The sequence below is a fragment of the Mus caroli genome, unplaced genomic scaffold (genome assembly GCF_978045245.1).
Source record: "Mus caroli unplaced genomic scaffold, Mus_caroli_1 scaffold_5, whole genome shotgun sequence".
NCBI lineage: Eukaryota > Metazoa > Chordata > Mammalia > Rodentia > Muridae > Mus > Mus caroli.
The window spans coordinates 146,347,166-146,363,816 of NW_028227260.1; the positions used below are offsets into that span (position 1 = coordinate 146,347,166).

General features: G+C 38.5%; 1 protein-coding gene across 2 annotated transcripts in view; it reads left to right on the top strand.

The window, feature by feature from the left end:
* The window catches only part of Med14 (mediator complex subunit 14), a 79,134-nt gene that overhangs the window by 3,414 nt on the left and 59,069 nt on the right, over positions 1–16,651 (top strand). For both annotated transcript variants that reach the window (XM_021152961.3, XM_029473516.2), the window contains exons 2-10: positions 2,286–2,312; positions 4,542–4,647; positions 9,963–10,136; positions 10,750–10,879; positions 11,326–11,454; positions 11,727–11,834; positions 12,552–12,684; positions 13,441–13,591; positions 14,536–14,647. In XM_021152961.3, the coding sequence (XP_021008620.1) occupies positions 2,286–2,312; positions 4,542–4,647; positions 9,963–10,136; positions 10,750–10,879; positions 11,326–11,454; positions 11,727–11,834; positions 12,552–12,684; positions 13,441–13,591; positions 14,536–14,647 (1,070 nt within the window). The remainder of the gene's footprint in view (positions 1–2,285; positions 2,313–4,541; positions 4,648–9,962; positions 10,137–10,749; positions 10,880–11,325; positions 11,455–11,726; positions 11,835–12,551; positions 12,685–13,440; positions 13,592–14,535; positions 14,648–16,651) is intronic.

Consider the following 16,651-nt stretch of genomic DNA (forward strand, 5'->3'; position numbering starts at 1 on the left):
TCTTCTGTATGTTAGGTTGGCACAGAACTTTGTATCTTTTTCTGCCAGTGTATTTAGGTGATTTGGTTTAGCACCAAATTTCTAGATTTTTTTTTTCCTTCTTATGCCTGTTCACCTCCAACATACACCGATGCTTTCTGCCTTAATGTTTTAGGGGCATAGATTCTATTCTTTGCTTTTTAACCTCTTTTTTGTTTGTTTGTTTGTTTTTGAGACAGGGTTTCTCTGTGTAACCCTCCCTGACTGTCCTGGACTCGGATTTGTCGACCAGGCTGACCTCCCAACTCCTGTCTGCCTCTGTCTAACAAGGGCTGAGATTAAAGGTGTGAGCCACCACACCTTTTAACCTTTTAAGGTCAGAAAATGGACATAAACTTTTACTAAAATGTGGCATAAATATGCTTGTTCTGTACCTTTTTTCTTTCATCATTTGTATCTAAGAGCTTTTTCTCCATGTGGTGGATTTTCATAAAGGAATTTAAAATAGAAGTGTGAGCATTGGGAGAAAAGGGAGGCAGGCAGCAAGTCCTGTGTTTTGTTTTAGAAATGCAGACCTTTTTTGGTGGGAGCTGATCCTTTAGGGTCTCTGGGGACAGGTAGGAGCTGCAAGGATGGTTTCTGCCTTCCTATTCTATCCCTGAGCTCTACTTTACCCCCGTCCCCCAATCCTCACTTTTTTCACTCTTGAGAACAAGGCTTCTCTGGGAGTACTGTGAGGGACTTTTATCATGTAGAGGAACTTTTCCAGGGCCTGCTTTTATTTGCAATCTTTGAGACAGGGTCTGTCTTCGCATCCTTGGCTGGCCTTGTGGTAGTCCTCACCTCTGAGCCTCCCAAGTGCTTATGATCACAGGTGTACAGGGTACCATATCTGGTTCTTATTTGTAGCCCTTAATTTCTTTCTTTCTTTTTTTTTTTTTTTAAGATTTATTATATGTAAGTACACTGTCATCTCCAGAAGAGGGCGTCAGATCATTACGGATGGTTGTGAGCCACCATGTGGTTGCTGGGATTTGAACTCCGGACCTTTGAAAGAGCTAAGAGCTGTCGGGTGCTCTTACCCACTGAGCCATCACACCAGCCCCCGGCCCTTAATTTCTACTTGGCTTTGTGATATGCTAGCCTTTCTAGCCTCTACTTAGTTTAAGCCTTCCCCTGCCCTGGACTTGGTGTTCATCAGTGTCCTAAACCCCACCTTTCCCCTAGGAATTGAACCCTGGAATGTGCTATGCAGGTGCTTTACCACTGACCTATACATACCCTTCCTCCCTGCCTAGGTTCTCTGTCATTCTGACCATACCTGTAGCTTCCATCCACCTCAATGTCTTCCCTGAGAAGAAGACAACTCACTTTAGTAGTTTCCCCTCCTTGTATGCTTTCCTGTTTGGGTGGTTGTGTGGGGGGGAAAGAACATTAAGCAGCTGGGTGCATTTTTCAGGATCTGATCATTGCTGGGCAGGTTTGACAGGTATTCAGGCAATTGAGGCTTGCACCATGAGCTAGAAGATACTGGAATGCTGGGGGGCGGGGGGGAAGGTGTTCAGAAATCTGTTTAGGGCCTTTCCAAGCATTAATGGATTAGTATAATTTATGAAGGAGAAAGTTAACATAGGTTGCTAGCAATCAGTACTAAAGAACTAGCAAAAAAGAAATAAACACTATTGGAGCTACTTAAAAATAATATAAATCCTTCATCTAACCACCATGCAAGGTCATAACTGCCATAAAACCTTGATTCTACCCTTAACTTCCAGATTCACCTACTATAGCACAATATAATGGGATTACTGCTAAGAGTCAAAGTGTTCACAGTTCAGAGACACTGACAACTAAGCACTATTCCTGCAACTGTAGCCATTTTGGTCTTAAAAGATATTTTTCTGCCTCTGGTATTTACTTATTGGAGACAGGGTCTCTATGTATCTGATTGTCTTGGAACTCACTATGTAGATCAGGCTGGCCTTAAACTGACTCCTGAGTGCTGGGGTCAAAAGGTATACACCACCTAAAACCCCAAGACTTGAGCTTTTAAACTGTTAAAGGGTCACACTGTATCTTCTGAAGCATTTTGAATGGGAAGAAATGCTACTTTTTCGGTTTTTACATTGCAGCCATATTGTTGCTAATTAATCAGTGCGGAGAGTTAGCAGCCACTTGAGCCCGTGGTTTACTGTTTGGTCAATTTTTCTGAAACATGAAGATATTAAACAAAGGCCAAATAAAGGCCACCATTGCAATTTGAGAAGGCATGCATATATTTAATCAGCTTTTTTTCTTTTTCTTAGATTGCCAAGGAAATCTGATGTGGAAAGGTGAGTATGAAAAAACTTAAATCTGTCTCCTTATTGATTTTATTTTTTTTTTTACTCTGTGAGCATGAGTATGGTGCTATTTATTGATGATGAAGAACCTAGGTCCAAAGAAACTTAGGACTGTGTATTTTGTTGGGAGCATCAGGGAGTGCATTTTTTGTGTTCTTGGTACTTGGATATAGACCCTTTCTTTTTTAAATCTTTATTGATGGCTGACCAAGACAAGTCCTGGGAGGAATAGGAAAATGTAACTGCATAGACTCTAATGGAAGTTGACTTGACTGGCTTTGGGCAGCTGGCTGTTAATTTACCAGTTGCTGTAATGATGCTGTTAGATCCTGTTATTGCTATTTTATAGTTGAAAATTTTTATTTCAATTTAAGCTTGGGCTTAAAATTTAACACTATTATGTTTCCATAGGCCAAAGAAAAAAGTTTTTTTAAAGATTTATTTACTTAATATATTTATATGAGTACACTGTAGCTGTCTTCAGACACTCCAGAATAGGGCATCAGATCTTGTTAAGGATGGTTGTGAAGCCACCATGTGGCTGCTGAGATTTGAACTTAGGACCTTCAGAAGAGCAATCAGTGCTCTTAACCACTGAGCCATCTCTCCAGCTTGGTTTTGGTTTTTTAAACTAAGTCCCTGGGGAGGTTTGTAGTATTCATTAGTGGTTACCTCTTCATTACCAATACCAAATGCCTTATTTGTAGACTTACACAGGAATCAAAAAGATAGAGCTGGAAGACACAATTGAAACTTAACCTGGTTTGTGACTTGACTGGTTAGTTTTAAAAGAAGGAAACAAGCTAGGTTTATTCTGCCTGTTGTGGAGTAGGAATGAACACTGGGCTTTTGAAGAACTGACTCATGTATACTATCAGTTGAGACACTGTGGTGTCAGAAAACCACATTAGAGTAGTTTACAGAGAAGGGCATATTTCTGATAGAGGAGCATATTTAGGGGAAAAAAATATCAGACAAATCTTGCTGCTTGTGGTAAGAGAGGGGCAGCACTGGAATTCCAAGTCCTGAGGTCGGTGGTGTCCAGGTGGTTGTATATTTGTGTTTTGTGCCTTACATTCTTGAGCTACAACCCTAGCCCTGTAAGATCTTAATGTACTTTTAGCACTTGTGCTCATTCTTGCTTGTTTTCTTTAATAATCCTTGACAGACACTGACAAAGAGCCATAAGTGTGCCTTGGCTTTTTTCTTTTTTGTTTCCAGTATTCATGGTGTTGGCTGTTCTTAAGGAAGCTTTTTTTTAGGTTGTGTGTGGTCTTATCACACTCTCAATAGCAGCTTGACTTTGACTTATTCAGTCAGTGATAGACTTCAGCAAAAACTTACGTGGGTGCGTTGCAGCAGGGTGATGTTATTGGCAAGATGGAGAGATATTGGTTGGCTGTGTAGGTCATTGAAAGGTCACATTAAATTAATAAATAGCTTCAATTGCACTTGGAGTTAGGTTAGTATTCTTCTGGGTCTTGTTATTAAATGGTCCTGGCATGTTGAAAATTTTTTCCAGTGTCTTAAACCATGAGAGGTATGATTGTCAGTTGTAGTGGTCCTGAAGAAAAGAGGTCTAGCTAATATGTAGAGGGTAGAGAGCTTTTAATGATGCTCTTAAAGCTTTATGAGACGATAAATATTGGCAATTGCTGGGTAGAAAAAGTATAGAAAGGAATACGATATAAAAATAGATATTGACAGACCTACCTTTTACCAATCTTTAATTTGGGTAAGGTAATGTATTCAACTTTGTCATCGAAATCATCAGAGTGTTTGTTTGTTTGTTTGTTATGCTATTGTAAGTTGGGAAATAACCCTTGATTTTTATAGAAGGACATAGTTTCAAGCTTTGGTAAAGAGTATATTTCAACTCCTCCAACCAAAATGGTAACTAATTACCAGTAACTTCAGTTATGAAGTTTATACTAACTTTCACTTCCACATATCCATACGTTTAGTATATTTTAGGAATCATTTAGTATAATAAAAAATTAGTTTCAAGTTGTAATTCATTGTGGAAAAATTCCTATTGGATTTATTGCTCTATGGTAAAGGTATGAGAAGAACACAAAAATGAGATGAAATTAATATTTGTGTAAAAATTTTTAGGTTAATTTTGTTGTGCTTGTAAATAAATGCTTTTTTATTTAGAAGAAACACGTTGTGAAAAATAATGTGCTGCTGGTTCAGATGAAGAATTGTTTTATTTTATAGGAAAATAGAAATTGTACAGTTTGCTAGCCGGACACGTCAACTCTTCGTTCGATTATTAGCTTTAGTAAAATGGGCCAATGATGCTGGCAAAGTAGAGAAGTGTGCGGTAAGTTAAATTTTTGTTTTTAATTTGTATAGAAGAACTTTGAGAGCTGCACATTGGTAACATGTGATCTTTAGCACCCAGGAGTCTGGGTAATGATGATCATGAGGTCTAGGTTAGAGACTACATGGCAAGATGCTGTCTCAAAACAAATGCCTTTAAATGTTATATGCATAACCTAGAAATTTAACTTTAACATCTGTTGATTTCAAAGTTATCACTGATGTCAGTAATCACGTTCCTTTATGATAATACATAGTGTATTTATCTGTGGAAGGCTAGTATTTGTATATGGACACTTGACCAAAAGGAAGAGGAGGAGATATGTGGAAGACTTACATGAGGAGACTTTAGATAGAACACTGGAGAAACTAAAAGGGGAGAAATGGTTGGCTTTAAAACTTTATAATTCTTCAGAGCAGTGGTTCTCAACTTGTGTGTCAAGACTCCTTTGGTAAACTTTCATCTCCAAATATATTTACATTACAATTCATAACAGTAGCCAGATTACAGTTATGAAATAGCAACAAAACAATTTTATGGTTAGGGTCAGCATAACATGCAGAATGGTATTAAAGGTATTAAAGTACTGTTTTGGAGTTAGGAAGATTCTCTTCAAGTTTGCTTATTGATTTTTTTTGATGTCCTTATGAGAATGACAGAGTCTGTATTTTCTGTTTTACAGATGAGATGATTAAATTTCTAGAAAATGTGTGGTTTCTTCAAGGTCACAGAACTGATGACAGCGTGTATCAATCAGTTCAGTTGCTTGCTCAAAGACTAGTGAGCATAAGGGATGGTGGGGAGACTTGAGTAAAGCCTCCTATACTGCCTGCTTTCCGGGACACTTAGAGTCTTTGGACTGGTGAATTTTTTTTTTTTTTTTGAGACAGGATTTCTCTGTGTAGCCCTGGCTGTCCTGGAACTCACTCTGTAGACCAGGCTGGCATAGAACTCAGAAACCCACCTGCCTCTGCCTCCTGAGTTAAAGGCGTGCGTGTGCCACCGCTGCCCAGCTGTTGAATTGCTCTTAATTCAAAGAAGTGACTTCATTGAGTGAAGTGTAACAAAGATTAAATCAACCCTCTAAAAATGTTTTAGGGAGCTGAGGATGTAGTTTAATTGGTAGAAAACTTCTACAGCATGTAGGAAGCCCTGGATTCCATCGATTTCCAGCGCTGCATAAAGCAGGCATAGTGATGTTTATTTACCCTGTAATCTCAGCAATTGGGAGGTGGAAGCAGGAGGATCAGAAGATTAAATTCGCAGGGCGGTGGTGGCACGCGCCTTTAATCCCAGCACTCAAGAGGCGGAGGCAGAGGCAGGCGGATTTCTGAGTTCGAGGCCAGCCTGATCTACAAAGTGAGTTCCAGGACAGCCAGGGTTACACAGAGAAACCCTGTCTTAAAAAAAAAAACAAACAAACAGATCATCTGTGGCTACTAGTCAGTTGAAGCTAGCCTGGACAACAAACAACAGATGCTTTTCCCACATAACAATAGTAAGAAAAACCAAGTTTTAAGGTAAGAATGTTAAGAGAACAGCCTAGAGGGGCCTTGGGTGAGTTCACTGTGAGAACTTGGGGAGTATGATTTGGTGCTCACAGATGAGGAACACTGCTCTTGTTTTACTTCAATTGTTCCTAAAGAGTTCATACTGGAAAAGGCAATTAAATAGTGAATAAAGTCCTGAAATGAAGACAGCATGCCCCTACTTTCATTGAGGTGCCCTTTTTAGGCTCAGCTCTACAAGACCAACTATATGTCTACCTGCTGTCAATTAAATTTGTTGAATGGAAAGGAAGTGCAGAGATACATAACTTACCAGTGATTCTCACATTCCTTTTTTTGTTGTTGTTGTTTTTCGAGACAGGGTTTCTCTGTGTAGCCCTGGCTGTCCTGGAACTCACTCTGTAAACCAGGCTGACCTCTAACTCAGAAATCCACCTGCCTCTGCCTCCCGAGTGCTGGGATTAAAGGCGTGCGGGGGCCACCACTGCCAGGCTACGGAGAACTTTTGAAGCTCTCAAACTTAACCTAGCCAGATCTAATTTGTTAATCTGCTTTAATCTATGAACACTAGGAACCTTTTAAAAATGTCAATACACCAAAAAAAAAATGTCAATACAGGATAGAGTAAAAAACAAAAAAGGAGCCGGGCGTGGTGGTGTACGCCTTCTTTAAGTCTGTCTTGAAAAACCAACCAACCAACCAAACAAAAAAATCTCTGTAGTTTATCAAGCTTCTTACATAAAAATCAGCAGGGTAATGATGGTGCACACCTTTAATCCCAGCACTTGAGAAACAGGCAAGTGCATCTCCATGAGTTCGAGGACAGCCAGGCTACACAGAGAAACCCCGTCTTGAAAACCCAAAGAAAAGAAAAAAATGAACAGCTACCTGCCATGATGGTACTGTAGTATATTTATTTTAGCACTCTGGTAAATTAAAAATGGAGAATTTTCTTTTTGTAAGCTGGTGAGGGTTCTTATTCCACAAAAGCCCTACTCTACAAAGCAGTCGACAGCACAGCTATAGTTCTGGTCTGATTTCTCTAACATTTTCACCTTGGTTTTAGCCTGCTTTAGTCTTTGCTTAACCTGTTAAACTCGATTGCCCAAACTTTTGGGAAAGTTGCCAAACCAAAAGAAGGAAAAAGATCATAAAATTGGACTTTGAAAAGTTCTAGAATATAGGTTTTCTTTTTGAAGCATATCCTGTTAGTTTCTATTGTCCGTTTGACACAAACTATAGTAACCTGGGAAGAGAAAACTCCCCCAGTTGATTAAGATAGATAGGTTTCTGGTCATATTTGGAGCATTTTCTTGATTGCTAAGTGGTATGGGAAGCCCAGCCCACTGAGCGTGATCTTCCCTGCATAGTATAAGAAAAGTCTAAGTTTTGCTATGCTATGTAAGAAAACTAGCTGAATATAAGCTAGTGAGTGAGTCAGCAAGCAGCATGTCTTTGTGTCTTCTGCTTGAGTTCTTGTCCTGCCCTCCTTTAATGGTGTATTAAGATATAGAAGTGTGAGCTGTACAAACCCTTTCCTCTAAGTTGCTTTTGATCAGAGTGTTTTGTCACAGATGCAGAAAGCAAACTAGAACACAGGGGAAAATAATTTTTTTTTATTGACATTAGTGCGTAGTTCTAGTTCTGTCATCTTAGCCATGACAGCTGTAGACCAGTTTTGTTAGACATGTTTATCTGTCTCTGAGTAAGCTAATATACCCTTCTTTGTAATATTGATCAAAAGCATATTTGACTTAGGTTGGCCTTAAACTATCAGTCCTCTTGTCTTTCTTGAGTGCTGGGATTACAGATATGTATGTACCACCAGCACACTCAGTTTTTGAGCTAGTGTTTTGAATTGTATGTTACATCTCCCTTTAGCTGGGGAGGTGGGCTGGAGAGATGGCTCAGGGGTTAAGAGCATTAACTGCTCTTCTGCAGGACCCAGTTTGACTCCCATCTCACTCATGGCAGCTCATAGCCATCTGTAACTTCAATTTCAGGGAATCTAATGCACTCTGCTGTTTTTTTTTAACCTCTTTGTGTACCAGATATACACATGGTACATAGACATACTTGAAGATGTAGACAAAACACCTATGCACAAATAAATTAAGAATTCAAAAAGTTTCCTCAAGGGAGAAAAGTTTCCATTGTCTATAAATGTGATTGGGAAGTTAAAATTTGCAAACTTTTGTACAGTAAGCAATATTCAATGTACTGTGGTTAGTGTATTTTGAGTCTGTCTCATTACACAGAGTAGTGCAGGCCGGATAAACTGATATCTCAGTTTATCTGTCATCTTCCCAGAGGGAGGTCTCTGGTTTTCTTTTCCCTTAACTTGGTCTTAAGAACATTTTCTGTTGACTCTTAAAATGGCTTAAATTGCTGGGCTGTGGTAGCGCACTCCTTTGATCTCAGCTTTTGGGAGGCAGAGGCAGGCGGATTTCTGAGTTGAAGGCCAACCTGGTTTACAGAGTGAGTTCCAGGACAGCCAGGGCTATACAGAAAAACCCTGTCTTGAAAAACAAACAAACAAAAAAACCCAACCAACCAACCCAAAAAAAAAAAAAAAAAAAGCCTTAAATCAGAGTTAAAACCAGTTCAGCAATTGAGACTGTTTTAGTAGTATCATGGCTATGAATAAGAAGTTAGAGTTGGTGACATTGATAGAACATTGCATCAGTTATAAAAGGTAACATTTCAAGATATACACTGGGTCTAAAACTATGAGAAGAAACCCCATTTTGTGGTTCTAGCTTCTCTAATTATTAAGCTATATTTCTTTGGAAAAAGGTCTTTACCTGTGAATCAGTTTTCTCATCTCTAAGGTGATAGATGGTAGCTATCTGGTTCTGTTTTCTAGAGTTGTAGAAATGAGACAATAAAACAGCTGTGGAACTGGCACTGTAAAAAAGATCATGGTCTATGTATGGTGCCCCCTTACATTAGCTCTGGGGGACTTGTTTTAAGTTGTTCACCAGAAACCTTTTTTTTTTTTTTTTTTTTGAGACAGGGTTTCTCTGTGTAGCTCTGGCTGTCCTGGCACTCACTTTGTAGACCAGGCTGGCCTCGAACTCAGAAATCCGCCTGCCTCTGCCTCCCGAGTGCTGGGATTAAAGGCGTGCACCACCACGCCCGGCGCACCAGAAACCTTTTTGAAGGACATGAAAGAAAGGAATGTTAGATATTGATGTAAAACAGAACTAAAGGTTTGAAGGAGATGGTTTTCAGCCCTGTCATGACTTTAACTGACTAGAAAACTAATCGAATGTCTGTGTTGGGCAGATAGTTGGCTTGGATCTCAGATTGGGCAATATGTACTGTTTCCTGTATTCTAGGCATGGTTCTGAAGGCTAGTTATGTAATACACTCAGAACAACTTTATTCATTAGGTTGAGAATCATCTCCATTTTACTGTTGAAAACCTGAGACATCCATGGGCAGTGGTGGCACACGCCTTTAATCCCAGCATTTGGGAGGTAGAGGTCAAGGCAGGCAGAGTTTGAGGTCAACCTGCGCTATAGAGTTCCAGGACAGCCAGGGCTGTCTCAGGATGAAAACCTTAGGCATAGAACTTGTTTGCCCAAGTAGACATGGCTAGTAAATTACAAGGTTAAAATTTATATCGAGGCAGTCTGGGAGTCCATGATTTTAAATACTTCATTGCTATCCAACACTAGAAGTCTGGTTAGGATAATTTTTACTCTTGATATTTCATCTGATAAATAAGAAGCCACCTATATTAATTTCTTTTTAAGTTTGCTTTGGAGTGAGTAAATGATGTATTTACCCTTTGCTTTAAAGATGATCTCAAGCTTTTTAGATCAGCAAGCTATCTTATTTGTGGATACCGCTGACCGCTTGGCCTCCTTAGCTAGAGATGCCCTGGTCCATGCACGCCTGCCTAGTTTTGCTATCCCATATGCCATTGATGTACTGACTACTGGCTCTTATCCACGGCTTCCAACCTGCATCAGGGTAAGTGTTTTGCCCCTTTACTCCGAAAAGTCTTTGGGTTTGGATAGCACAGTATAGAAGAAGCTGTTTTGTTTTGTTTCATTTTCCCTTAAAAAAAAAAAGGTAGTTTATGTAGTTTCTTTTTTTTTCTCTATAAGTAAAAGTAGGATAGTTTGAAATAAATTGGGGCCAAGTGAACTAGGGAATCTCTTTTTTCCTCCTTTTTTCTCCATTTCCTTCCCTTTCCCCATCCTTGTTGGGAGTGAGTAGATGTGCAAATATAATTTAGTGTGTATTTCAGATGTGAACATGACTCCATAGCAGTGGTATTTTGGAAGTGCTTAAAAATGAGTTGTTGCTATTGTATTGTGTACATTTAGGAAATAGAGGAAGTCATCTAGTGACATTTACTTGGTGTCATAAATGGAGCACCATGAAGAACAGGGCTTTAGCAAGGTGGCTGAGAATTATTTACAGTGAAATGTATAGTCACTAGTTTTGGATGCAGACAACAGAAATGAGTGTTGTGATTGTCTTGAGTACAGTAAGAAGTACTCACGTGTACAGTCGGGTGCAGGTAAACATTTACATCTTTTGTATATTATTTAAAAAATATTTTTCATTTTTTTTGTAGGACAAAATTATTCCTCCAGACCCAATTACCAAAATTGAGAAACAAGCCACACTTCATCAGCTTAATCAGATTCTTAGACATAGGCTTGTAACGACAGATCTTCCTCCACAGCTAGCAAATCTTACAGTGGGTATGTACCTAAGATTGTTTTTGTAAGAATACTTTTTTAAGTGACCGTTTGGGTTTTGTTCAAAGAACAAGTAAATGAAGTTTTGATTTTGTGGTGGTTGAACCTATGTTTTGCCATCCATAACTGTTCTCTCTTTGGTACCTAAAAGTAATGTGGTGGTCTCTGCACTGAGGGGAAATGAGTGGAATTACCTGAGACTGGAAGAGAAAAGAGGTTCCAAAGTTGAGCCTGGAGGACATGCTCTGGTGTTTATTCATAATGTAACAAGAGGTGCCTTTGCTTTCTTAATGACCTGGACATTGGTACTCTCTCTGTTTGAATCACTGACTTGTTTCAACACCAGGATGAAAGTTAGTCTGTTTAAAATGTCTTATAAGTGAGACTGAAACTTGGAGGTTAGCCAGAAGCTTAGTGTTTGAAAGCAGTACATTTTCCTCTTCTAAAAGCAAATGGCCGTGTGAAGTTTCGAGTTGAAGGAGAATTTGAAGCAACCTTGACAGTGATGGGTGATGACCCAGAAGTCCCATGGCGTCTTCTCAAGCTAGAAATTCTAGTTGAGGATAAGGAAACAGGAGGTAAGTCATCATAGTAATGGTTTTGGCATTCTTATATTAGTGAAGTATTCCTGTGGGAAAATATGTGTAGTAATTCTATAATTTGAAGCAAAATTTTGATAAGCATAACTACTTACTGATGGAAGAATTTTCAGTGTGTAAGCTATAGTTTTCTCAAAATCTTAACTCCTTTTTTTTAATTTAAATTTATTTTTAGTGTACACTTTCTCAGTTAATGCTATATAATGCTGACTTTTCTAATTAACTCCTTTCTTTTCTTCTGCCAATGGAAGATGGGCGAGCTTTGGTTCATAGCATGCAAATCGATTTTATCCATCAGCTGGTCCAGTCTAGGCTCTTTGCTGATGAGAAACCTCTTCAGGACATGTACAACTGCCTACGTATCCTTCTGATATTTGAGACCTGAGACCTACTGCTTTTGTGTCTCCCTCTTCTACATTTTCTGTTTATCCTTTGTGTAGTAGTCTGGCCTCTCCTTCCCACACCCTACCTTTTTTGGGTATAAATAGACATGGAGAGAACATGAATAGACATTGTGTGAACATTAATGGCATATCTATAAGATTTCAAATTTTACCACTGCTTTGCAGACAACTCCTAAAAGTGATTGCTTTGGCAAGGTGGTACATAATCCCAGCACCTGAGAGGAGAGGCAGCAGGATGTTGACTTCGAGGCCATCCTGTGCAGCATAGCTACTTCAAAGTCAGTCTGTTGTACATAATGAGAAGCTGTCTCAAAAAAAGGTACCATTTTGATCTGGAAATATGTTATTTGTTCAGTTTGTATTTTCCAAACAATGATCAATTAAGGGGCAAACCTAGACATTAGTTTTGGTTATTTAGGCCAAAATTATCAGCCCTTTTTCTAAAATTATTCCACACATTCTACTACTACTACTTGTGATGAGTCATTTGAGAAGATAATTCAGAAAACCACAAATTCTGTCATATTTAGGATGAGTCATTAGACAAAGATAATTCTAGAAAATGTCTCCATAGCCAGCTTTTGCGAGATAGATTCCTTGTTAGATGATGTTTACCTGTGCTTAGTAGCTGCTTCAGTAACATACTGTATTTTGCTTAACAAGATAAATCAGATTGTTTCTGCTTATCGCTTCAACTAGAAGTATTACATTCCCAGACACTAATGTTAATCCGAGAGAGGTGGGGAGACCTTGTACAGGTGGAAAGATACCATGCTGGAAAGAGCCTCTCCCTCTCAGTTTGGAAGTAAGTAAAATTGGTTCTGGTAGGTCATTGTGATAAGTGAAGCCTGTCTTTTTGGTTTCTTTCCCTTGTACAACTGACTTATTACATATGAATAGCTATGTGCCCATAGTAATGTGCTTTAATTTAGTAAAGTCTCACTATCACGTAGGCCATCTGAGACATCCATTACTTTACTGTGGGCTCATGCCAGATTGTTCAAAAAACTATGAGATCAGATTGAGCTTTGGGTGATGCTGGTGATGAATCTAGGCCTTATGCATGCAAGGTCAGCCCTCTGCCAGTGCAGCTATAGCCCTATCCCCAAAGGTTAGAGTGTTGACTATCATCACTTTTTAAAACATACTTGCTTATTTATCACAGTTTCCCCTTTTAAATTGTAACTTTGAAAACTGATTTGGAGAAAATTGCTATGAGCCTATTTATCATCTTTATTTCCTGTTTCAAATTGACTACATTCTGATTTTCTGTGGATAAATCAGAGGCAAATACTTACAAGACGGTTTCTGTTTCCAGGTTTCTTTTTTTTTGTGAGTGCATGTATCTTATTTTTAAATTCAGTATCTATTTCTAAAATGCAGTAGAACAAATGCTGAATTGGATTATGGAATGTCTTCTCAGTATTAATGTATTCCCTGCACAAACACTGAGGGCCTGCTATGTTCAAGGTTCTGACTCAGCATAATGCATGTTTCTATTTGACTGTAAACGGTGAAAAGCTGTGTTTATATGTCACTCTCCCCCTGCCCCCCCTTTCAGTCAACAGGTTCTAGGGAGAAAAACAGGCACAGCATCTGTTCACAAAGTTACAATTAAAATCGATGAGAATGATGTCTCCAAGCCTTTACAGATTTTTCATGATCCTCCTTTGCCAGCTTCTGATTCTAAATTAGTAGAAAGAGCCATGAAGGTAAAGGGTTCTCAGTGTATTTTAATATTGATTTGATTAAATAAATATAATTTAGCACATATAAAACTTTCAGCAAAAGTTCTTCAAGATATGTAATTTTTAAAACCCTGTGTGAAACTTGTTTTATACTTCTGTATTTGTTTTTGGTCTTTTAAACATCTAATAGAATAACATAACTTTTCATATCTTTCAGTTTCAGTTCATAGGAGAATGCTACTGGTTGCATCTGAGCGTACTCTTTGATGCTGAATTATGCCCCTAGCCTAGTTTAAGTTTTATAGTTTAAATCAAATTATTTTGTTTTAAGGTCTGGCACCTGAGAACTGTGATTACTGATATGTATATAAACTCTAGATTTACATTTATCAAAAATACTTTGTTTTGAAGCAGGGTCTCAAAGTGTAGCCTTGGCTCTCTTGGAACTTGCTATGTAGACCAGGATGGCCTCAACTCGTGTAGATGGAGCTGCCTGCCTCTGCCTCCCAAGTATAAAAGGAAGAATCTCTCCTGTCACCCAGCTGGCCTCAATCTTGTTATGTATCTGAGAATGACCTTGGATTTCTGATCCTCCTGCATGTACCTCCTGAATGCTGGGATTATAGTCATAGGCCACCACACACAGTTTCCAATGTGCCGGGGAATCAAATCCATAGCTTCCTGCATTCTGAGCACTCAACTAACTGAACTTGCCCGGTCTCCTATACCTTGCAAACAAACAAACAAAAAGAAATTTAGTTTGGATGTTTCCAATGTCATTAAATACAATGAAAATAATTAAAAGCTCAGAATCATTAAGTTCTATTTTTACTTTATCTAAATTTGCTTATACTGGATAATTTCCAATACTGAAAAGAAGTATCTTAAGGCATAGTTGTGTCCATTCACACACTTACAATAAAAATATTTTAATTGTACATTGGATTTTATTGTTGCTGTTTATGCAGATTGACCACTTATCAATAGAAAAGCTCCTGATTGACAGTGTACACGCACGAGCCCACCAGAAGCTGCAGGAACTGAAGGCCATTCTTAGAAGCTTCAATGCCAATGAAAACTGTAGGTGTTTTTAATTCATACTCTGGTTTTTCTTTTATTTAAGAGTTGTTCTCATATGACTTTCTCCTGATGTATGGTTTTGTTGAGGATGCTGGACATTTGTTGCATTTAACCTGAAATCTACCAAATTAGTCCTAATTTTCTCTCTCTCTTACTTAGCTTGTATTAATTTTTAAACTGTTTGCATGTTATCTCCTAAAAAATTTATACTTATGGAAATAGAAACATTTTAATATGACTTGTAATTTAGTGTTTCTTTTGACAAAGCAGTACTGCAAATGTTTTTATAATGTATTTAAAAATATGGCTGAGTAATGCAGAATTCATGTCTTTAGTTTTGTATAACAGTATTGAGTAAGAAATGCACATGTAAAGAGTAAGTCTTGTAAGTCATGGAAGACATGTGAGTCTTCCAAGTTTTAACTACCTATCTAGTCTATTATGAACTTTAGAAAGCAAACTCTAGCATTTCATGTGCTTCTCTATTTACTATTCTTACCTCCACCCCATCCCCCCCCCCCCCTTACAGGGTATCACTATATAACCCAGGCTGGCTTCAAATTTGTGGTCTTGCTACTTCAGTTTCTCACTGCCCAAGATAACAGGCATGGGCCACTATATCCAGCTCCTTCAATTGGTTTTGACCATAGTTACCCTATGTTCAAAGTTCATAGTGTAATGAAAGTAGAAACTAGCAGTAGGGGAAGTACAGAGCCTAGATCACTCCATTACACTCCCAGAAAAAGTGACTTCTTAGCTATGTAAGCGTAGATAAGGTCATTTTGATAAAAGATAAAAACTCTGCCTGTAGCAAGGATCATTTTGAAAAATGGACAGTACATATTCAAGAATGCTGTGTTCTGTTGAATAGTTAGACATACTAGTTAATAATAATGTACTTGTACTATGTACTTTAAAGTAGCTACAAATGACGATTTTCACTGTTCTCATCACATAAATACTAAGGTGATGGATATACTAATTACTGACTTGATCATTGCACAATTTATAAGTTATTGTAATATCACATAATCTATAATATATAATTATTTTGTCAGCAAAAGATTCAAGGGCTGGCGAGATGGCTCAGCAGTTAAGAGTGCCGACTGCTCTTCCGAAGGTCCTGAGTTCAAATCCCAGCAACCACATGGTGGCTCAAAACCATCTGTGATGAAATCTGATGCTCTCTTCTGGAGTGTCTGAAGACAGCTACAGTGTACTTACATATAATAAATAAATCTTTAAAATATATTCAATGAAAATTAAAGAATAGATGTGTAAAGTAGGACTGACAAGTTAATATTAATGCATTAATATATTAAAAATTTTTAAAATTAGTGTGCAGAACAATAGGTCTCTTTCTTGACATCATTATTTTTTATGTGTATGGATGTTTTGCTTGCATGTATGTCTGCCCTCAGATGCCAGAAGAGAGTATAGAATTCCCTAGAACTGGAGTTACAGACTATTGTTAACTGCAATGTAGGTACTGGGAATTGAACAAGGGTCTACTGGAGAAATAGGCAGTACTCTTAACTGAGCCATCTCTCCAGCTCCCTCTTTCCCTTCCTTCACTAGCTTTGTAGACCAGACTGGCTGTGAACTTGCAGCAATCCTGAGTCAGTGCCTTCTCTCCTTAAGTGCTACGACAACATACACGCACCCTTGGAATCCATATGATTTCATTGTGACATTTCAAATGTGTATGTTGTGCTTTGCTGAGAGTCACTCCCACTATTACTACCTCTTGTCCTCTTTTCCCCTGTCTGATGGCTTCTCAGACAGAAACAGGGTTTCTCTGTGTAGCCCTGGCTGTCCTGGAACTCACTTTGTAGACCAGGCAGGCCTTGAACTCAGAAATCTGCCTGCCTCTGCCTCCCAAGTGCTGGGATTAAGGCGTGCAAGCCACCACCGACCGGCAGGAATTCCTTTTTAACGTCAGTAGTATTACTCTTTCTTCTCTATCACTTGATGGTGAGTTCCAGGGATTTCCTCCTCTCTCTC